The 15229-nt window shown below is 39.4% G+C and overlaps 1 protein-coding gene and 1 long non-coding RNA gene across 11 annotated transcripts in view; one reads left to right on the top strand and one right to left on the bottom strand.

Annotated features, from left to right (window-relative positions):
• KCNT2 (potassium sodium-activated channel subfamily T member 2) overlaps window positions 1–15229 on the bottom strand; it is a 151161-nt gene that overhangs the window by 11221 nt on the left and 124711 nt on the right. For 6 of the 8 annotated variants that reach the window (XM_037404672.1, XM_037404670.1, XM_037404673.1 and 3 more), the window contains 4 exons: window positions 12927–13028; window positions 10012–10095; window positions 8470–8598; window positions 1020–1320 (listed from right to left, as the gene is read on the bottom strand). In XM_037404672.1, coding sequence (XP_037260569.1) covers window positions 1020–1320; window positions 8470–8598; window positions 10012–10095; window positions 12927–13028 — 616 coding nt within the window. Of the gene's footprint in view, window positions 1–1019; window positions 1321–8469; window positions 8599–10011; window positions 10096–11579; window positions 11677–12926; window positions 13029–13318; window positions 13398–14180; window positions 14229–14538; window positions 14603–15229 lie in introns of those variants that run through there. The other 2 variants (XM_037404677.1, XM_037404678.1) reach the window with 2 other exon arrangements.
• LOC119155717 overlaps window positions 13382–15229 on the top strand; it is a 52331-nt gene continuing 50483 nt past the window's right edge. For 2 of the 3 annotated variants that reach the window (XR_005106819.1, XR_005106821.1), the window contains exon 1: window positions 13383–13479. This is a non-coding gene — a long non-coding RNA (uncharacterized LOC119155717). Of the gene's footprint in view, window positions 13480–15229 lie in introns of all 3 variants that reach the window. The other variant, XR_005106820.1, reaches the window with a different exon arrangement.

The following is a 15229-nucleotide window of genomic DNA, read 5'->3' as shown; positions in this document are numbered from 1 at the left end:
CTGTAGCAGCCTTCTCTCACAATTAAGTTGATTTTGCATCAATAGCAGCAATAAGAACTACTGCTGGGTATTGCTATTGATGTCAAAAGATGTTTTGACCCTGCATTGAGAATGTGTGTAGTTAAAATAGAAATAGCCATTCTGCAGGAAATACACCATTTACCTACACTGAATGGATAATGTGGGGGTAAGTCAAATTTAAAAATAACCGCGTTGAAAAATGAAGAGTAGCACTTCTGTAAAACAGTACGTTTTGGATTCTTGGAATTAAAATTGAGCATGGGAACACCCCAGTTGGTGCTTCTGAAGTAGAAAGCACTAAGCTCCAGATTGGACCTACTATGCAGACAAATACGATGAGATCTAGAAATTCTTGTTGTTTCTAGGACAGCCAGAACCCATACTTCTGGGAGCTTCCACACAACACACTACAGAGTCAAGGCTGTAGAAAGGCAACCCAGGCAGCCGTGGTGCATATATTAAAGTGTTAGCAACCCAGCATCAGCCTTGCTGGGTAAAAATGGCATCTAAAGACCTAAAGACATGCTGCATAAAAATTACTTTAACATGACACTTTGGCATCCATTTTAAAAATTGCAGGGAAAATGCAAGATCCTTCACATATAGACAACTCCCCACCCTGACATATGAGTGAACTTCACAACAGCTCTGTCTTCATCTACATTTCAACAAGTTTGAGGAAATATGGTGAAGCTGTTCAGTGACAGGGGAATGTTTATATATTCTGAATACACATATCATATGTGCTAAATATAAATGTGACTGGCAGGCTGCCATCTGAGCTTTCCACTTGAAAATAGGAATAGGTGCTAACAGAACTGATTAAAAACACTCCAAGTTTTAGTAAAAAGAAACAAAAACCAACCAAACAAAAAAACCCCCAAACAACAAAACTATTATCATAAACTTCATATATAGCACCTTCAGTTCTTAAAAAGTAAGTTCATCTTGCGTAATACTAATGCTTTTATTAATTTCAAGTATTTTAGTAATCATACCGTATCCTGCTGGAGAAAGGCCCAGATGCTTCATTCTGTTTTTCACAAGTTCGGCGAGTTCCTGCCTTTCTGACCTCCTGTAAAGGTTCATTCGCTGCTGGTTTATCTTCTCGGCTGTTTTACCAGGGTGTCTCGGTACTCTTCTGCTCAGCCGTCGGGCCCACTGCATGCTTTTTCGTCGTAACAAGGGATGATCAGACTGATCACTAGATGTTGAGTTACGATGATTACTACGGTAACTGATCTGTTCTTTGGTGTCCTTAGTGTCTTCCCATTCTTCAACACTGATAGAGATTTGAGACTTGAAAGGAAAATGACAAGAGAGATTAAGGGCTTTAAAAAATGGAAACAGATTAAGATGTTCTCTCCTCTTTTCAACAGTGCAGTTGAACATGTCTTTTGGTTGGAACGAAGCTGAGGGGATTCAGCTGTTTGTACTTGGCAACTGTTCCTGAATTGGGCAGCCTTTACTAGACTTCAACTTATTATGTAAAAGGCTCGTTTATGATATAAATATGTTTCTCAAGTGAAAAGCAGTTAAGAGTTATTTAGTGCCTGATTCTATTTTGATTCTGAGAAAAACAACTCTAGCCTTCTGATACTGCCTTTCCTCGATCTCGGAATCTACAGTAATGACTTAATCTACTTTCTTCCAAGTCTGCAGGTCTTTTAGAATTTCAATTTCTATAGCTGCTTTTTCAATGTATGTTTTGGATTCATTAACTCATAGTTAAACTTTGGCTGCACTGTTCTGAGTACAATTTTAAGTGGAGACACAGATGGAACATGCCTGTTACCTGTGTCTCATTCCCAGGCATTTTAGGACCCTCCAGCACATGGTATCTGGAATACCTCTGTGTCTGAAAGCAGACATATGCAGTAGCCTTCAGTGTGACTCGGGGCACCTCTTGCAAAAAAAGTAATTAATTCCTACCTTAAAGCATAGTGATGTTGCTTTTTCACTCATGTAGTAACAAAAAAAAGCAGACTTAAGAGCCAAAATCTGTCTCTCTTGCTGTATTTTCTTTATGCCACCCAAGTATGACCAATCGTATATACATACAGCAGTACTGAAATAACTCAAGTGGATGGACTGCGTTGGTTCTAACATACAAAAAGATCATAGGAAACGTAAGAAGACAAAATTTTAAAGACAACTTCAAAACTGCTTTAATGTCTGTTTTATATTTAACTAAAACTTTTAGCTTCTAGTTTCAAAACTACTTCCTTATAATCCTGAGTTATTGATGTCACCTTTGAAATGTCTTTTACTGACACCGAATCAGTGAAGCCCTTGCTGGTGTAAGCACAGTCATACTGCCAAGTTACTGGTGACCTATTTCAGTGTGTTGCATGTTTAAAATAAATGAAGTATGAAAAAAAGATGACTTGAAGTGGAGCTGGCTCAGTCTGTATGAATCCTCAAGAAGAGAAAGAGTTCACAGAAGGCAGGAAGGGATCAGCAAATAAAGCAAATTTAACTGAAGAGCTACTGAGGTTCTGAAGGCCTTTTCCCATCAACATAAAATCCGAACGCAAGATTCTGTTGACCTCATTGGTGTTGAAAATAACCCTTCTTTAAGAGGCTCAGCACCCTGTCCCAAACAGAATCTGTAAGGTTCCTGGAATCCATAAAATTTTATTTGAGATGAATAAGTCTGACACTATTTTTTTCCCCTTTTGCACAATCAAAACTAACAATTAAAAAGAACATTAAAATATGCTTATGTTGTAGCACTTAAGTAAAATCACATTTTTAATATTCTAGACTAGGATATGAAATAAGCCTCATGCAAAGACCCACTAATTTATTGAGGATCTTCAGATTAGTCTGCCATAGAAAGGTGGGTTTTTTGAAAAACTACATGATTTTTGAAGTTTTGTTACTGACTCGGCTGATGTTATTTTGGGCAGAGCATAAGAAAGAACCCTGAATCCCCACGTACCGGAATGCTATTTGATTCTGTTATTATCTGAAACTGACTTTTGGTTTTGAATGTGTTTTACAGTAAGGATCAATGTAGGCAAAGTACATTCCATATAACAAGGGGCTGCTTATGGATAGAAAGGGTCTATTTGGTATGAACAAATCTAATACAAACAGTGTAAAGTATGGTCTTGTTTTGCCATTCCTTCTGCCTGCATTGGTAGCTTCCTTTGTCCAGCTCTTCATAAAACAGCCATCTGGACCTGCTGGCAGTAGTATTGGAAAGGCGGAGACCGATCATCCTAATTCTTACAGCAGGGTAAATCACATTTTTTGAGCCAGAGATTTATTAGGAGAGGCCAAGTAAAAGAACAAGGCTCTTGATTTTGCGAATCTGTAAATCCTTAGTTTGAACTTTTGAAACACTGAGACAGGTCAGTTGAAACCAGAAATCAAGGGGACTGAATATTTTACTTCAGTGACTGTTCAGTTTTTATGGTGCCTGTTGAGAAGGATGTTCAGAATGGCCCTTTGCTGCATGCAGGAGGAAAAAATTAAAACTGCTTAAAGGCAAAGCAAAACCAAAGAAACACAAAACTTCAGAGGCAGCACAGAAGTGTGCCTGTCAGTGCCTGCTCTTTAATCCACGGAAGATAAAAGCCCAGCACAGAGTACTTCTGTGTGTCCTCCTCTGTTTCAATCAGTCTCAAACTTTCTTTAAAAATACTTCCATAATAATACTTCCAAAACATATTTGTTTTGAGGTTTGATTGCTTTGATTTCTTTTAATTTAACTTCCTTTTTGCAAAGCTTCTAAACCTGCTCTGTAAGAATGATACGGTGTCACAACTACTATATAGCAGTAATTGATCCTATGTTTTATGAAATTTACATAATTTTTTTTAGATTCCTTAAAACGGAAACATGGTGAGATCTCTGGAAAATACCAAGGTGCATGTTAGGTCTTTACATAATCACTGCTCCTTTTACTAGGGAAAAAAATCTGTATGTCACACATTAAGTGATGAAGCATTTGCCTTTAATTTTATTTTTTATTAATTTTATTTATTTATTAAGTTTCAGGGGTGTGTGTTTTTTTACAAGGCAGGTTCCCATCTCAAGTGTCAGACTGTGTGTCCAAATGGATATGATTGCTCACTTGTGCTGCTGGACGTCTGTGACCCACAGGGGGGTTTCCACTCTGGCAAGGTGCTCTAATAGGACATTTCACACCCTTTTTTAAACCCTAGCTCAGGTTGGCCAACACATTGCAGGAACGGGGATGTAGTCGCCAACACGCCCATGCTCATATTTGAGATGGTCAGGGTGGCTGTGAGTATGGCAGTAACAGCACTACAACACCAAACATCGGTTAGCTTCTTGGATCTCTGTTCCCATGCCTTGCTGCTCCCTGGGAGCTAAGCGTGAGTAAAATATGGAGCAGTTTTAATGTGCATATTCACCCATTCTGAAGCAATGCCTTGTTTTTATCTAACTGCAAGCTTTATGTTAAAATAACTTTACTGTTCTGTATACCAATAGCTCTTAGTTGCATCTAGGCTGCTAGGAAGGCTTTTCAGCTCCAACAGCTGTCTGAACTGTTGTTATGTACAGCCACGTAGTCCTTTTATGATAAACTTTGGGATTTCTGTCCATTAGCATTTAAGGTGGTTAGGATCAACGCTTTAACCAGACTGTAAAGATGATCTGTTATCTTCGGAATTCAATAGGGACAGGACCAAATGAGACCAAATTCCATTGGGCTTTTTTGAAAGTCAGCTTTCATATTTTTAATAAGAAGTTTGTGTCCAGAACAACGCTGCTTTAAGCTTTATTTATGCAAGGTTGATCAATTCCATAGCTCCATTTCCTGCAAGGATTTTTACTCCTGGGTTTTAACCCAGTGTGCTGGTTTTGGCTGGGATACAGTTATATTTCTTCATAGTAGTTTGCATGAGGCTGTATTTTGGGTTTGTGATGAAAATGGTGCTGGTAACACAGGGATGTATCAGTTACTGCTGAGCAGTGCTTGCACAGAGCCAAGGGCTTTTCTGCTCCTCACTGTGCCCTGCCAGTGAGCAGGCTGGGGGGCACAAGAAGCTGCAAGGGGGCACAGCCGGGACAGCTGAGCCCAAGCATTCAAAGGGACATCCCATACCACATGGTGTTGTGTTCAGCAATAAAGGCTGGGGAAGGTGAACGAATGGGAGGACGTGTGGAGTTAATGGCATTTGTCTTCCCAAGTATGTGTGATGGAGCGCCACTGTCCTGGCGATGGCTGAACCCCTGCCTGCCAACGGGAAGCAACGAATGCATTCCTTGGCTTGCTTTGCTTGCGTGAGCAGCTTTTGTTTTACCTATTAAACTGTCTTTATCTTAACCCATGAGTTTTCCCACTTTTACTCCTCCGATCCTCTCCCCAGCCCACGGGGGGAGAGCAAGCAAGAAGCCGTGCAGGGCTTGCTGCCTGCTGGGCTTCAGCCACAACTCCCAGCGGCAGGCAGGCAACAAGCAAATACTTACTTGTGAAGCCATTTCTCGTGACTGACAAAAGAAGGGGAAAAAAGAAAACACAAGACAATTTAAACAGAAGTGAACCTGAAGAAACAAATGTGGAATTAACAGGAACCACAGAAAATCAGCTGCACAGGTAGTAAGGAAGATTTCGTATCTTCTTTTTTGTTTTTCTTTTATGAAATGGAAATGGTTTGAGTCATAGGTGCAGGTCATTGAAAGGCAGGCTAGATTTGCTTGTTATTTAGTAACTAAATGACCAAAAACTTTCTTTTTAAAGGAATTATATTTATCTGTCAGAATGAAGTGAGGGCTTCTCATTTGCATAGAACAAAAAAGGGGGTGTCAAAGGAGAAACTGTACATACAGAAATAATAATAATATTGGCATATTTTGTTCTTGTGGCTCAATTTAACTGCTGACAGTTTCCAGGTGTGTGCAATACAGATTAAGTTTTGTATCTCTGTTTAAACTCAAATTGATATACACATTGGAGGTTCTCTGAGTTAGAAACCTTCAAATTATGGTTAGAAGTTCCTAATTCCTGAGACAAATAGCAATTCACATTTCTCTAACTTCCAATTTAAAGATCTCATCCAACAATATTTTAAAGTTGTTTCTGGCTTAATATATTGAAAAGCTAAAATGATATCCCACGGTAATGTTATTTTATTAGTGAAATTAGTCCAAAATTCCTTTGACTTCAAAGGAAACACTTTGCAGAGAGATTACAGCTTTCAGCATCTCTGCTTTTGAGGTTTCTACCCATAAAGAACACAGAAGCAGGGCCAGATGTTGCCCTTTCGTGTTCTGGGGAAGAGCTAGGTTAGGGAAGATCGCCCTGCTCCTCTCTAGAGGGGGAAGGATTTTACAAATGCTCACTCAATGAACAAGAAACTGCTGCTGAAGTATTTAAGTGTGAAAATACCATGGGGGGGGGGGGGTCTGCATTCAGAGAGCCTTGAGATTTTTAAGAAGAGTAACATACGCTTTTACTTCACTTAATAAACAAGGACAGTGCCACCCTTCCACATGACTCCAGGACCTTACAAACTGAAAATTTATCTACGTTTCCCCCCCCCCCCCCATTCCCATTCTTCCTCTACCTGATCTAACTCAAACTCTTCAGGAGATTACCTGTGTAACCTGGTAGGAACTGACAGCAGAACTCCCCTGGTGCGCAGTGGCTTCCAGGCTGGTTTCAGTGTCTGAATGTTTTAAGAAATTGCTTCTTTGTAAAAGATGATCAATGACTATCTTAAACTAAATCTGGGCCTGGTCTGATCAAGTATTCAAGTACTGCATGTGTACAGGCTGCACAGGTTCCCAATGTTGTATGAAAATTGTGAGTTAGGAGGTAAGTGACTTGTGGTCCCAAACCTTATTTTCAGAAAAACATTTGAAAAATTTTGATCAGTTAAGCTTGCCTCAGAAGACTTACTTGAGTGTGAATGCTTAGCCCCACCTTCCTGCCAAAAAAAAAAAAGTTCACGTAGACAAGATGAGTGTCACTCTTCATAGTTACTCATCCACTGTACGGATGCTGTTTGCCAGTCAGCCTGTATGTTTGAAAGCATGTGAAAATGCAGAAAAGAAAAAAAAACAACCAACCAGGCCACCAAAATGCACTCTCCACAGCGTTACATGCTCACAGTTCAATTGTTCTGGATTCTCTTTTTGGGACCTGAAGCTAAATAGCCAGCTGTGGATGTGAGAATAAAAGATTGCCATGAATTTCGTATTACTTATTCAATGAATTCGTAAAGTTTGGCATGTCCTCTGTTTTGTTAAAAGCTATGACAGACTTTTTTTTCATATTGGCAGTGATGCTGCTTGTATTCTTGTCCAAGGAATGATTTTGACGGCTTATGTTAAGACTCCTACATTTTAAAAAATCAGCTGATGTTATTGCAGTGGCTGAGTCCCCTGGCTAAGCTGTAAAAGCCACCTGTGGAGGTATCGGTGGCTCACAGAGAGAGACACTACTGAACCTGGTGGAATCTTGCACAGCTTTTTGTAACCCTTATTTTTAAATTAACTTTAACTGAATGCTTATACCTCTTCCAAGATAAATCCTGCAGTTAAGCATTACATGGCTTAATATTTTATAACATTTTTTCTGAAATATGGAAGAGAAAATACAAATTGCCTGTCTAGGAAATTAGTAAACTATGTCTGAGTATTTCAGAAGAAAGTTGTTGTTCACTGTTGCATTGCAGAGCTGTATTTGAGCCATGGTTTCATGAGATGGCAGTTCTAATGGTCACATAAACAAATGGCTTGTACATGACAAATAAAAACTGCACAAACAAAAAAACCTTATGTTAAATAGTCAGGAGAAAGTATTTTCATCGTTCCTTGTATCGATATAGGAAGAAATGTATATATTTATACAGCAGACACATAAATACATATACACAAAAAATTACCACTGTTTGGCAGCTAGATTTAGAGAAATCCCACAATACTGTTGCTAACATTTATTTATTCTCTTGTTGCTCACCTCTACTTAGAAAGTCACGTGAATACTGAAAGGCCACCTGTTTTGAAATATAGTGCTGGCATTCTTGTCACCCCTGATACAGGACGTGGTTGTTCGGCTTGTTAGGGATATGGCCGTTAGCCACCACGTGCAAGTTCAGGTTAGAGCCAACTGTCCTGGCCCGTCCGACCTGTGCCCGAGCCGCCTCCTGCGGGCACTCGGCCAGTTCTCCGCAGGCAAGCACGGGAACGAAAGCCGGCAGGTCAGACTGGCTCTGGGTAGTCACCACGTCTGGGGCTGAGGGTGAACCCTGAGTTAACGTGACCACACACGTGTCAGCAGAGGGAGACCTTCCGTGGGTCGTTGGAATTCTGTACATTTGTTCTATGCATTTGCAGATACGGCACTTGCAGATACGGCAGTCACAATACTCTTTTTAAAAAGCGGCTCCCATTTTTCTGAGGACCGAAGAATGTAGCATGTACTCTGTAATCAAATTCAGAGAAAAGTACGGTAAACTGACATACCTCAGATGTTGTAAGCTTCTGGGATTCTGTCCTGTAGACTCCAATTGGAATGTCTCCTGTAGAAGAACAAAGTTTCTGATACAGCCTGGCATATGTCCTAATCCATAGATCCTCTTCCGTGATTTTCATCTGAACAAATAATAATAGGAAGGAGGACTTTTAACTCTTGAGGCCGTATCACTATGCTATACTTGAAAAAATTTTAAAACTAAACACTAGCTGGTAATGATCTCATTGTAGTATTGCACCTTTGCTCCACAACTGATCTGGAACTTCTATTGAGTTTGTAGGCACCATTTCTATTGTTCTCTCCCTGTCTGGGAGACACTGCAATGCAAATGGTTGTCTTATGAAATTGCTTCTGTCCTTGTTTTAAAATTACTTGACAACTTGTATGACAACCTTCATCCAGTGTTCATATCTGACTAAAATAAAAAAGAATGAACTAAATATTGGCAGCAGTAAGAAACTGGCGATGGACAGACTGAAGAACACACAAGTATTTTGAATGCAGCCAGATAACTGTTTACTAGACTGCAGGCTGAACATCTGGTGAGAAGGGACTGGGGGGGAAAGTAATACAGTAAGCATAGATGGCATAAGAAAGTCTTAAATTAATCTCAAGTATTTCATTACTGTTACACTAGCTTTAGTTGGAGATACGAGAGCTCCTTTTCAGAGATTCAACCGTCTTGCATTTATGGTAACAAAGTTTAATGACTGTCTAACAATTCCATTATTATTTTATATTTAAACAAAATTTTTAAACCATCATTGATAACTTCCTTTTTGAGAACAACATCCTGCAGTTCTTTTTAGTTACCCAGAAAGCAACTGGTAAATAACTCTACTGATCTGTTTACCCCCTGGGGTGTGATGGACATGGGACAAAACAGAAAGATGGGTCTTATTTTTAACAAAAATACAATTTTTGTTGGGTTTGTGTGTGTGTGTATATACATATTAAAAATAGATTAAAAAATAAACTGTGCTTTGGGGAATATGGACATACATAATAGCAAGATGACTTTTGAACTTTGACACTTAAACTAAAGTCATTTAATACATCTTACCCATATGTAATATCCAGTTCTGCCCTTTATTGCCTATGATGGAAATGGGTGTTGTGAAGTAGCATTGTGTTTCCACAATGCGCTAGCCAGCCTGTACAACACAGGTAGTGCTTCCTCTTTTTTTATATACTTAATTTGTAAAATTGCTTGCTGAACTGCCATTGCTATTTCATATAAAATGCATTTTTCCTGTGTTTTCCTGTTCTCCTGTTTTCCCTTGTGCTTTATAGAATTAATTGTATTTTCTTGGGGGAAGGGAGGGGTGTTTGTTGCTATGGAATTAACTAAAAATAGGTACGTTTTCCATCTAATTTTTTTGTCTTCTCCCCCCCCCCCAAGTGAAAAAGGAAACAGGTCTTTCCTGGACTTTCAAAAAAGGAAGGGCCATACAAAGAAATTAAAAGTATTCTGCAGACAGTACAGAATCTTCTCTCATACTCTAATAATTTTTTTTTTTTAAATAACTTACGGAACAAAGAAACCCAGATCCTGGTGTAGTATCAAGTCCCAGCAGGAGTCTTGTAATAGAAATCATATAATCTTTCACAAATGACTGCAAGATTTTTAATAGGAGAGATGCAAAAGAAAGGAAAAAAAAAAAATGAACAGATGAGCAGGTAACCATTAGCACCATGTGTGAATTTCAAAGAATTTGTACATCTGTGTTTACAATCAATCTCTTTATATTTTATGTATCTTAATCACTGTAGAAATAGCTATCCCTTTCTTTGTGTTGAATCTACTTACACAAAATAAATTTCATTACTTGATTCTGCATATGCATGCAATATACACACAGGATTCAAAGAGACTAAGGCATAATAAGGCACCATGAAAGTGAAGATGAATGTAGATATAAGATCAATGGAAGTTAAGGTCTTAGCCTTATTAGGTGTGAAATTATTATAATGAACTATTCTGTGCAAAAGAAACACTGTCTTATGTTAGATGGGTCTGCAGTACTGAGTAGTGGGTAATACTAAGGTGCGACTGTTATTATTTTAATTCAGACGAGTCATTTGCCTTCACCAATCCATCTGGTTTTTTAAGAGTTGATCTGCCTTATCTCAGGTCAGGCTTGTTGCTCTACTAACAGAAGTGTTTTAATGATTGGTTAAAAGGTAGAAATTAGGCTAAATGTAGAAGTATCGGCTAAGACCAGGACCAGACAATAGATCAGCTAAAATCTCAAATATTTCTCCTCCTTATGGCTTGGGCTGCTGGAATCAGAGGGCCGTGTGGGTGCTCTGTTAACTGTGGTAGGACAGTTCATTGCCACCTCTCCTTAGGTGTAGCAGGGCAGCATTCAAGGCAGGCTATCAATCCTTGTTGGAACACAACCTGCAATTAGCTCTTTTGGCTTAATGCAAATAGGGAGCTAGCAAATAGATTTTAATAAAGAAATACCTTACAAAGCTGTTAGATAAATCCTTTAGAGTTATAGCATCTGAAATTGTTTAAACTCAGAAGCTAGACAGATTTGATACATAGCGATTAATCTATTTTAATTTTTGTACTGGTAATCTTCCAGTTGTGATTGGGTAAATGCCATTCAGCATCTTCTTGATATGAAGAAAATTTTCTGCAGCCTTCACTTACTTGTTATCTTGGAGGCAACATTTAAGATTATCATGTGCAGTCACAAGACCAAGTTTTCATTTTTGAGTCACTGTCCTAAAGATAATTAAAAGGCTTTTCCTTTGGCCTAACATAAGAAGCATCACATGAAACCCCTCTGTTGCTCATATGCAAAAGAAAAAGATGCCGTACAGAAAAGGATGTGACCATGGATAAAGAACAGAGGGAACTTGTTGTCATAGCATTTGTAACTCGGAATAAGAAAGATACTTCTAGAAAAAGACAGTTCACCAGAACAACAGGAGTTCAAAGAAAGAATGGGTAGAATTTGAGTGAGACTGAGTGTGTAGGTTTTATTGTTGTTGCTTTAAACACTTCCTGGTGAATGGTTTTACTCTGTCAAGTCATAGTATGACTGATCATGTCTAGGAGCAAATATAAAATATTGAAATTACTTACGCACTGGCAGGAATTGTTGATGATGACAGATCTGTTTCTATATAGGTGTCTTAAATATGGTTTTTAAAAAAGTTTTGCCATATGTGATGTTGATATTCTGGGACATGATTAAAAAAATGTTTTATAAGCAAATACATTTATTTCTAAACATCTAGAATTTGATAAATGGCTTTACACCAGTTGGCTAATCTGCTTTTGGTACCTGTCCATATACATGACTTTTATATATTACTGACTTTTTTGAGAAAATCTTAGCTTCAGGATTTTTTCTATTTATGTGGAATTTGCCCTCAGATAATTTATTTGGAAGTAGAATTTAGATAAAAGAATACCTTTTGTGCACCAAATTACCAAGTAAACTAATTTCCCTGAAAGAACGTTTAGCGTCTGAATACAAAGGCATCCACAGCCCACCTCTAGGTACAGGCAAAGTAGGTAGCTACTCAGGAGAGCAGACTACATGGGTCACAGCGATGTGGCTGCTTATTCTGCACACCTTGACCCTTGAAGGCTAGCGTTGGCAGCTGCCGCTTGGCCATCCCAATGTGTCAGGGTGTGCAGAAAGGTGGTCACGGCTGAGAAGCGAGGGCAATGTTCTACACTTTTTTTCACCCTGAAACCAGCAACTACGACCTTCATTTGCCCTGACCTCGTATTTTCTGATATATTGTTTCTTCATCTATCTGAGGCTGCTGCCCTTCCCTTATCCCCACGGACTAGCATCCTATCTTTTTGCATGAGGAGCTCTGTCCTGGATTCTTGGGCAGCAAGGTTCAGTGCTGCCTTTTCTTTCCCCACCATCTCTTTGTAACCACTGCATATATTTCTTGTTAGGGCCAGAATGAGTTGCTTTAAGGTATGATGACTGGTCACCTGGAGGCCTAGTCAACGTGAGTAAGAGGACAGCACACAGTGAAGTAATTGAGGCCTCTTATCAGCAAATGCAGATGACTATCACTCATAAAAGTAATTCTGTTGATTTTTGTGGTTAGAGACACTACTTTGTGGGAATGGGCATGCCCTTTTTGTTGCAGAGTGCAAGTATTACTAGTATGTATAATCTGTATTTTATGTAGGCTTTATCAAAACTATCCTGCTTATTCACCAGCAGTAGTATATCGTTTAACAGCAGAATTTGTGCAAGGACAGGGCGATTTTGGGGCTGACAACAGAGGTAGTACTGTCATGTGGAATATGCTCCATTATCTTTTGCCTTTGCTTGTTCCTGGTGCAGACGCACATTAATGGCTTACATGTAGAAAACCAGGGTTGTCTAACAAGTACAATAACATATGTGGTAACAAGGCATGTCCGTGTTAAGGTAAGTCACGTTATTCTTCATCGTACCTGATAAAGCAGCGTATCCAACATACTGATGCTGAAAACCCTGCCAGCAGCGAATGGCAGTCGAAACATAAATGCCAGATTAGATCCCTTCTCCCGCTCTTTCTGTTAAGGAATTAAAAAATATAAAATACTTTTAGTGCTGATTTTGGAAGGACTATAATAAAAACATCAAATGCATATTACCTCGAAAGAGATCTAAACTGTAAAATCCCTTTACTCAATATAGTTCCTTTCTACAAATATGTAGCATCTTTGTTGGGTACTTACAGTTTTTCAGGTTGAAAGATTTTGTTTAACGTATATATTGTTTCATTCATCACATCTCAAATTGCATGGGCAGCATATTCTACCAGTTCATTTTAAAAATGATTGAGGGATTTCAACTGTGCTTAGAGCAAAGCTCTTGTTTTTCCTGTTGCAATTCCCTGTTGCTGACAGTGGACTCTCACATTCCTAGTAGACTTTCTGGACCTGAATGAATGTGAAATATGAACAGAATCTGATGCAAAAGGGAAGAAACGTTTTTTCAGTGAATGTGAGGATGTGACACGAGGTAAGACACAGAGTGGGGTAGAAACTTATTGCTCTGATGCTTCTGGGGAAGGGACGCAGAAAAACGTAACTATAGTTATACCTTACTCTTACCACATCTCACTTGCAGAGGAACACAACGTGCCTCCTATTCCTTCAGTTATCAGAGAGCAAAACTACAGGTTGGAAGTGATTTTGTTATTTTAAGAAGAGAGAAAATATGAAGCTTTCAGTTCAGAGATGTCATGAAGAATAGTATGTTCTCAAAGTACAGAAACGTTCCATGTCTTGGAATTGAGACACACCCACCACATCTCGAAGCAGTATATGCTGGTGACTGACTGGGTGGCAAGCAGCTTGGCAGGACAAGACCCTGGGGGTCCTGGTGGACACCAAGTTGAACACAAGCCAGCAACGCGCCTTTGCGGCAAAGGCGGCTAACCGTGTCCTGGACTGTGTTAGGAGTGCAGCCAGCAGGTCGAGGAAGGTGATCCTTCCCCATTACTCAGCACTAGTAAGACCACAGCTGGAGTACTGTGTCCCAGTCCTGGGCTCTCCAATACAAGGAGAGATGGAGCTACTGGAGGTAGTCCAGAAAAGCACTGGTAAGACGGTCAAGGGACTGGAGCATCTGTCCTATGAGGAAAGACTGAAAGAGAGCTGGGACTGTTTAGCCTGGAGAGCAGTAGGGACAGGGAGGATCTCATCAATGTGTATAAATACCTGAAGGAAGGGTGTAGAGAAGACAAGTCAGACACTTTCCAGTGGTGCCTCTAGAGGACAGGACAAGAGACAGCAGGCACCAGCTGAAACAGTTCCTTCTAAACATCAGGAAACATGTTTTTACTGTGAGTGTGATGGAGCACCGGTACAAGCTGCCCAGGGAGGTTGTGGAGTCTCCTTCTTTGGAGATAATTAAAAGCCCTCTGGACACTGTCCTGGGAAACTGGCTCTACATGGCCCTGCCTGAGCAGGGACGTTAGGCAAGATGACCTCCTCCAGAGGTCATGCTCTGACTCTGTGATGTGCAAATGAACAGTCTGCTCTAACTAATGGTTTTGTTGAACAGTAGCCTACTAACCCGTTTGTCGTTGCTGGATAGTCTGGTAGTACCTGTTGATTTCTGTGGCCTCATATGAGTGGAGCTGAAAAGGAAATCACACAAAAAGAATTTCCGCCCCAGATAAAAATATGACATCAATCTGTCCTTCATAAAAAGTTATTTGCTGTATATTTTTAAGTCACCTCTGTCAGTCTCTTCAGTTTAAAGGGGATTCAAAATTTTAAGGAAATAAAATATAATTATTATTTCAGGGTTTTTTCATTGCAAACATTCTCTGTTCTGACCAAATACTACTAGCCTGTATTAGAGTTTCTTCTCTAGGAGAAACACATGCAAATATACACTCAAGCTCTGGCACACATGCACACACACGTGTGTGCTTTGATGGCTGAGCAGCAAAGGGGTGTTTCTAGCAAGCTGCGCGTTCTGACAGTTGAAGCAGCAAGCAGTCTAATCGCAGAAAGAACACTTTTGCCTAGACAAGCACGCCATTGTGCTTACTGCTGTAAGCTACAGAAACAAGAACTTCTGTATTTCTTTTGTAGTTCGACCTCATATATTTGAGTGTTTTTCTTTTGGTGCGGTCGGTCAAAGTAGAAGATACTTTTCTTCAATTGCTATTGAGAATAAAAACTTTTATGTGAATTAGGGAAAAAAATCAAGATTTTTTTTACAACAAATACTTCAACATTAAAACTACATGCATATT

This window comes from Falco rusticolus, chromosome 11 (assembly GCF_015220075.1).
Source record: "Falco rusticolus isolate bFalRus1 chromosome 11, bFalRus1.pri, whole genome shotgun sequence".
Classification (NCBI taxonomy): domain Eukaryota; kingdom Metazoa; phylum Chordata; class Aves; order Falconiformes; family Falconidae; genus Falco; species Falco rusticolus.
Note: the sequence above shows the minus strand (reverse complement) of the source record. Positions and strands in the feature narration are given on the sequence as shown.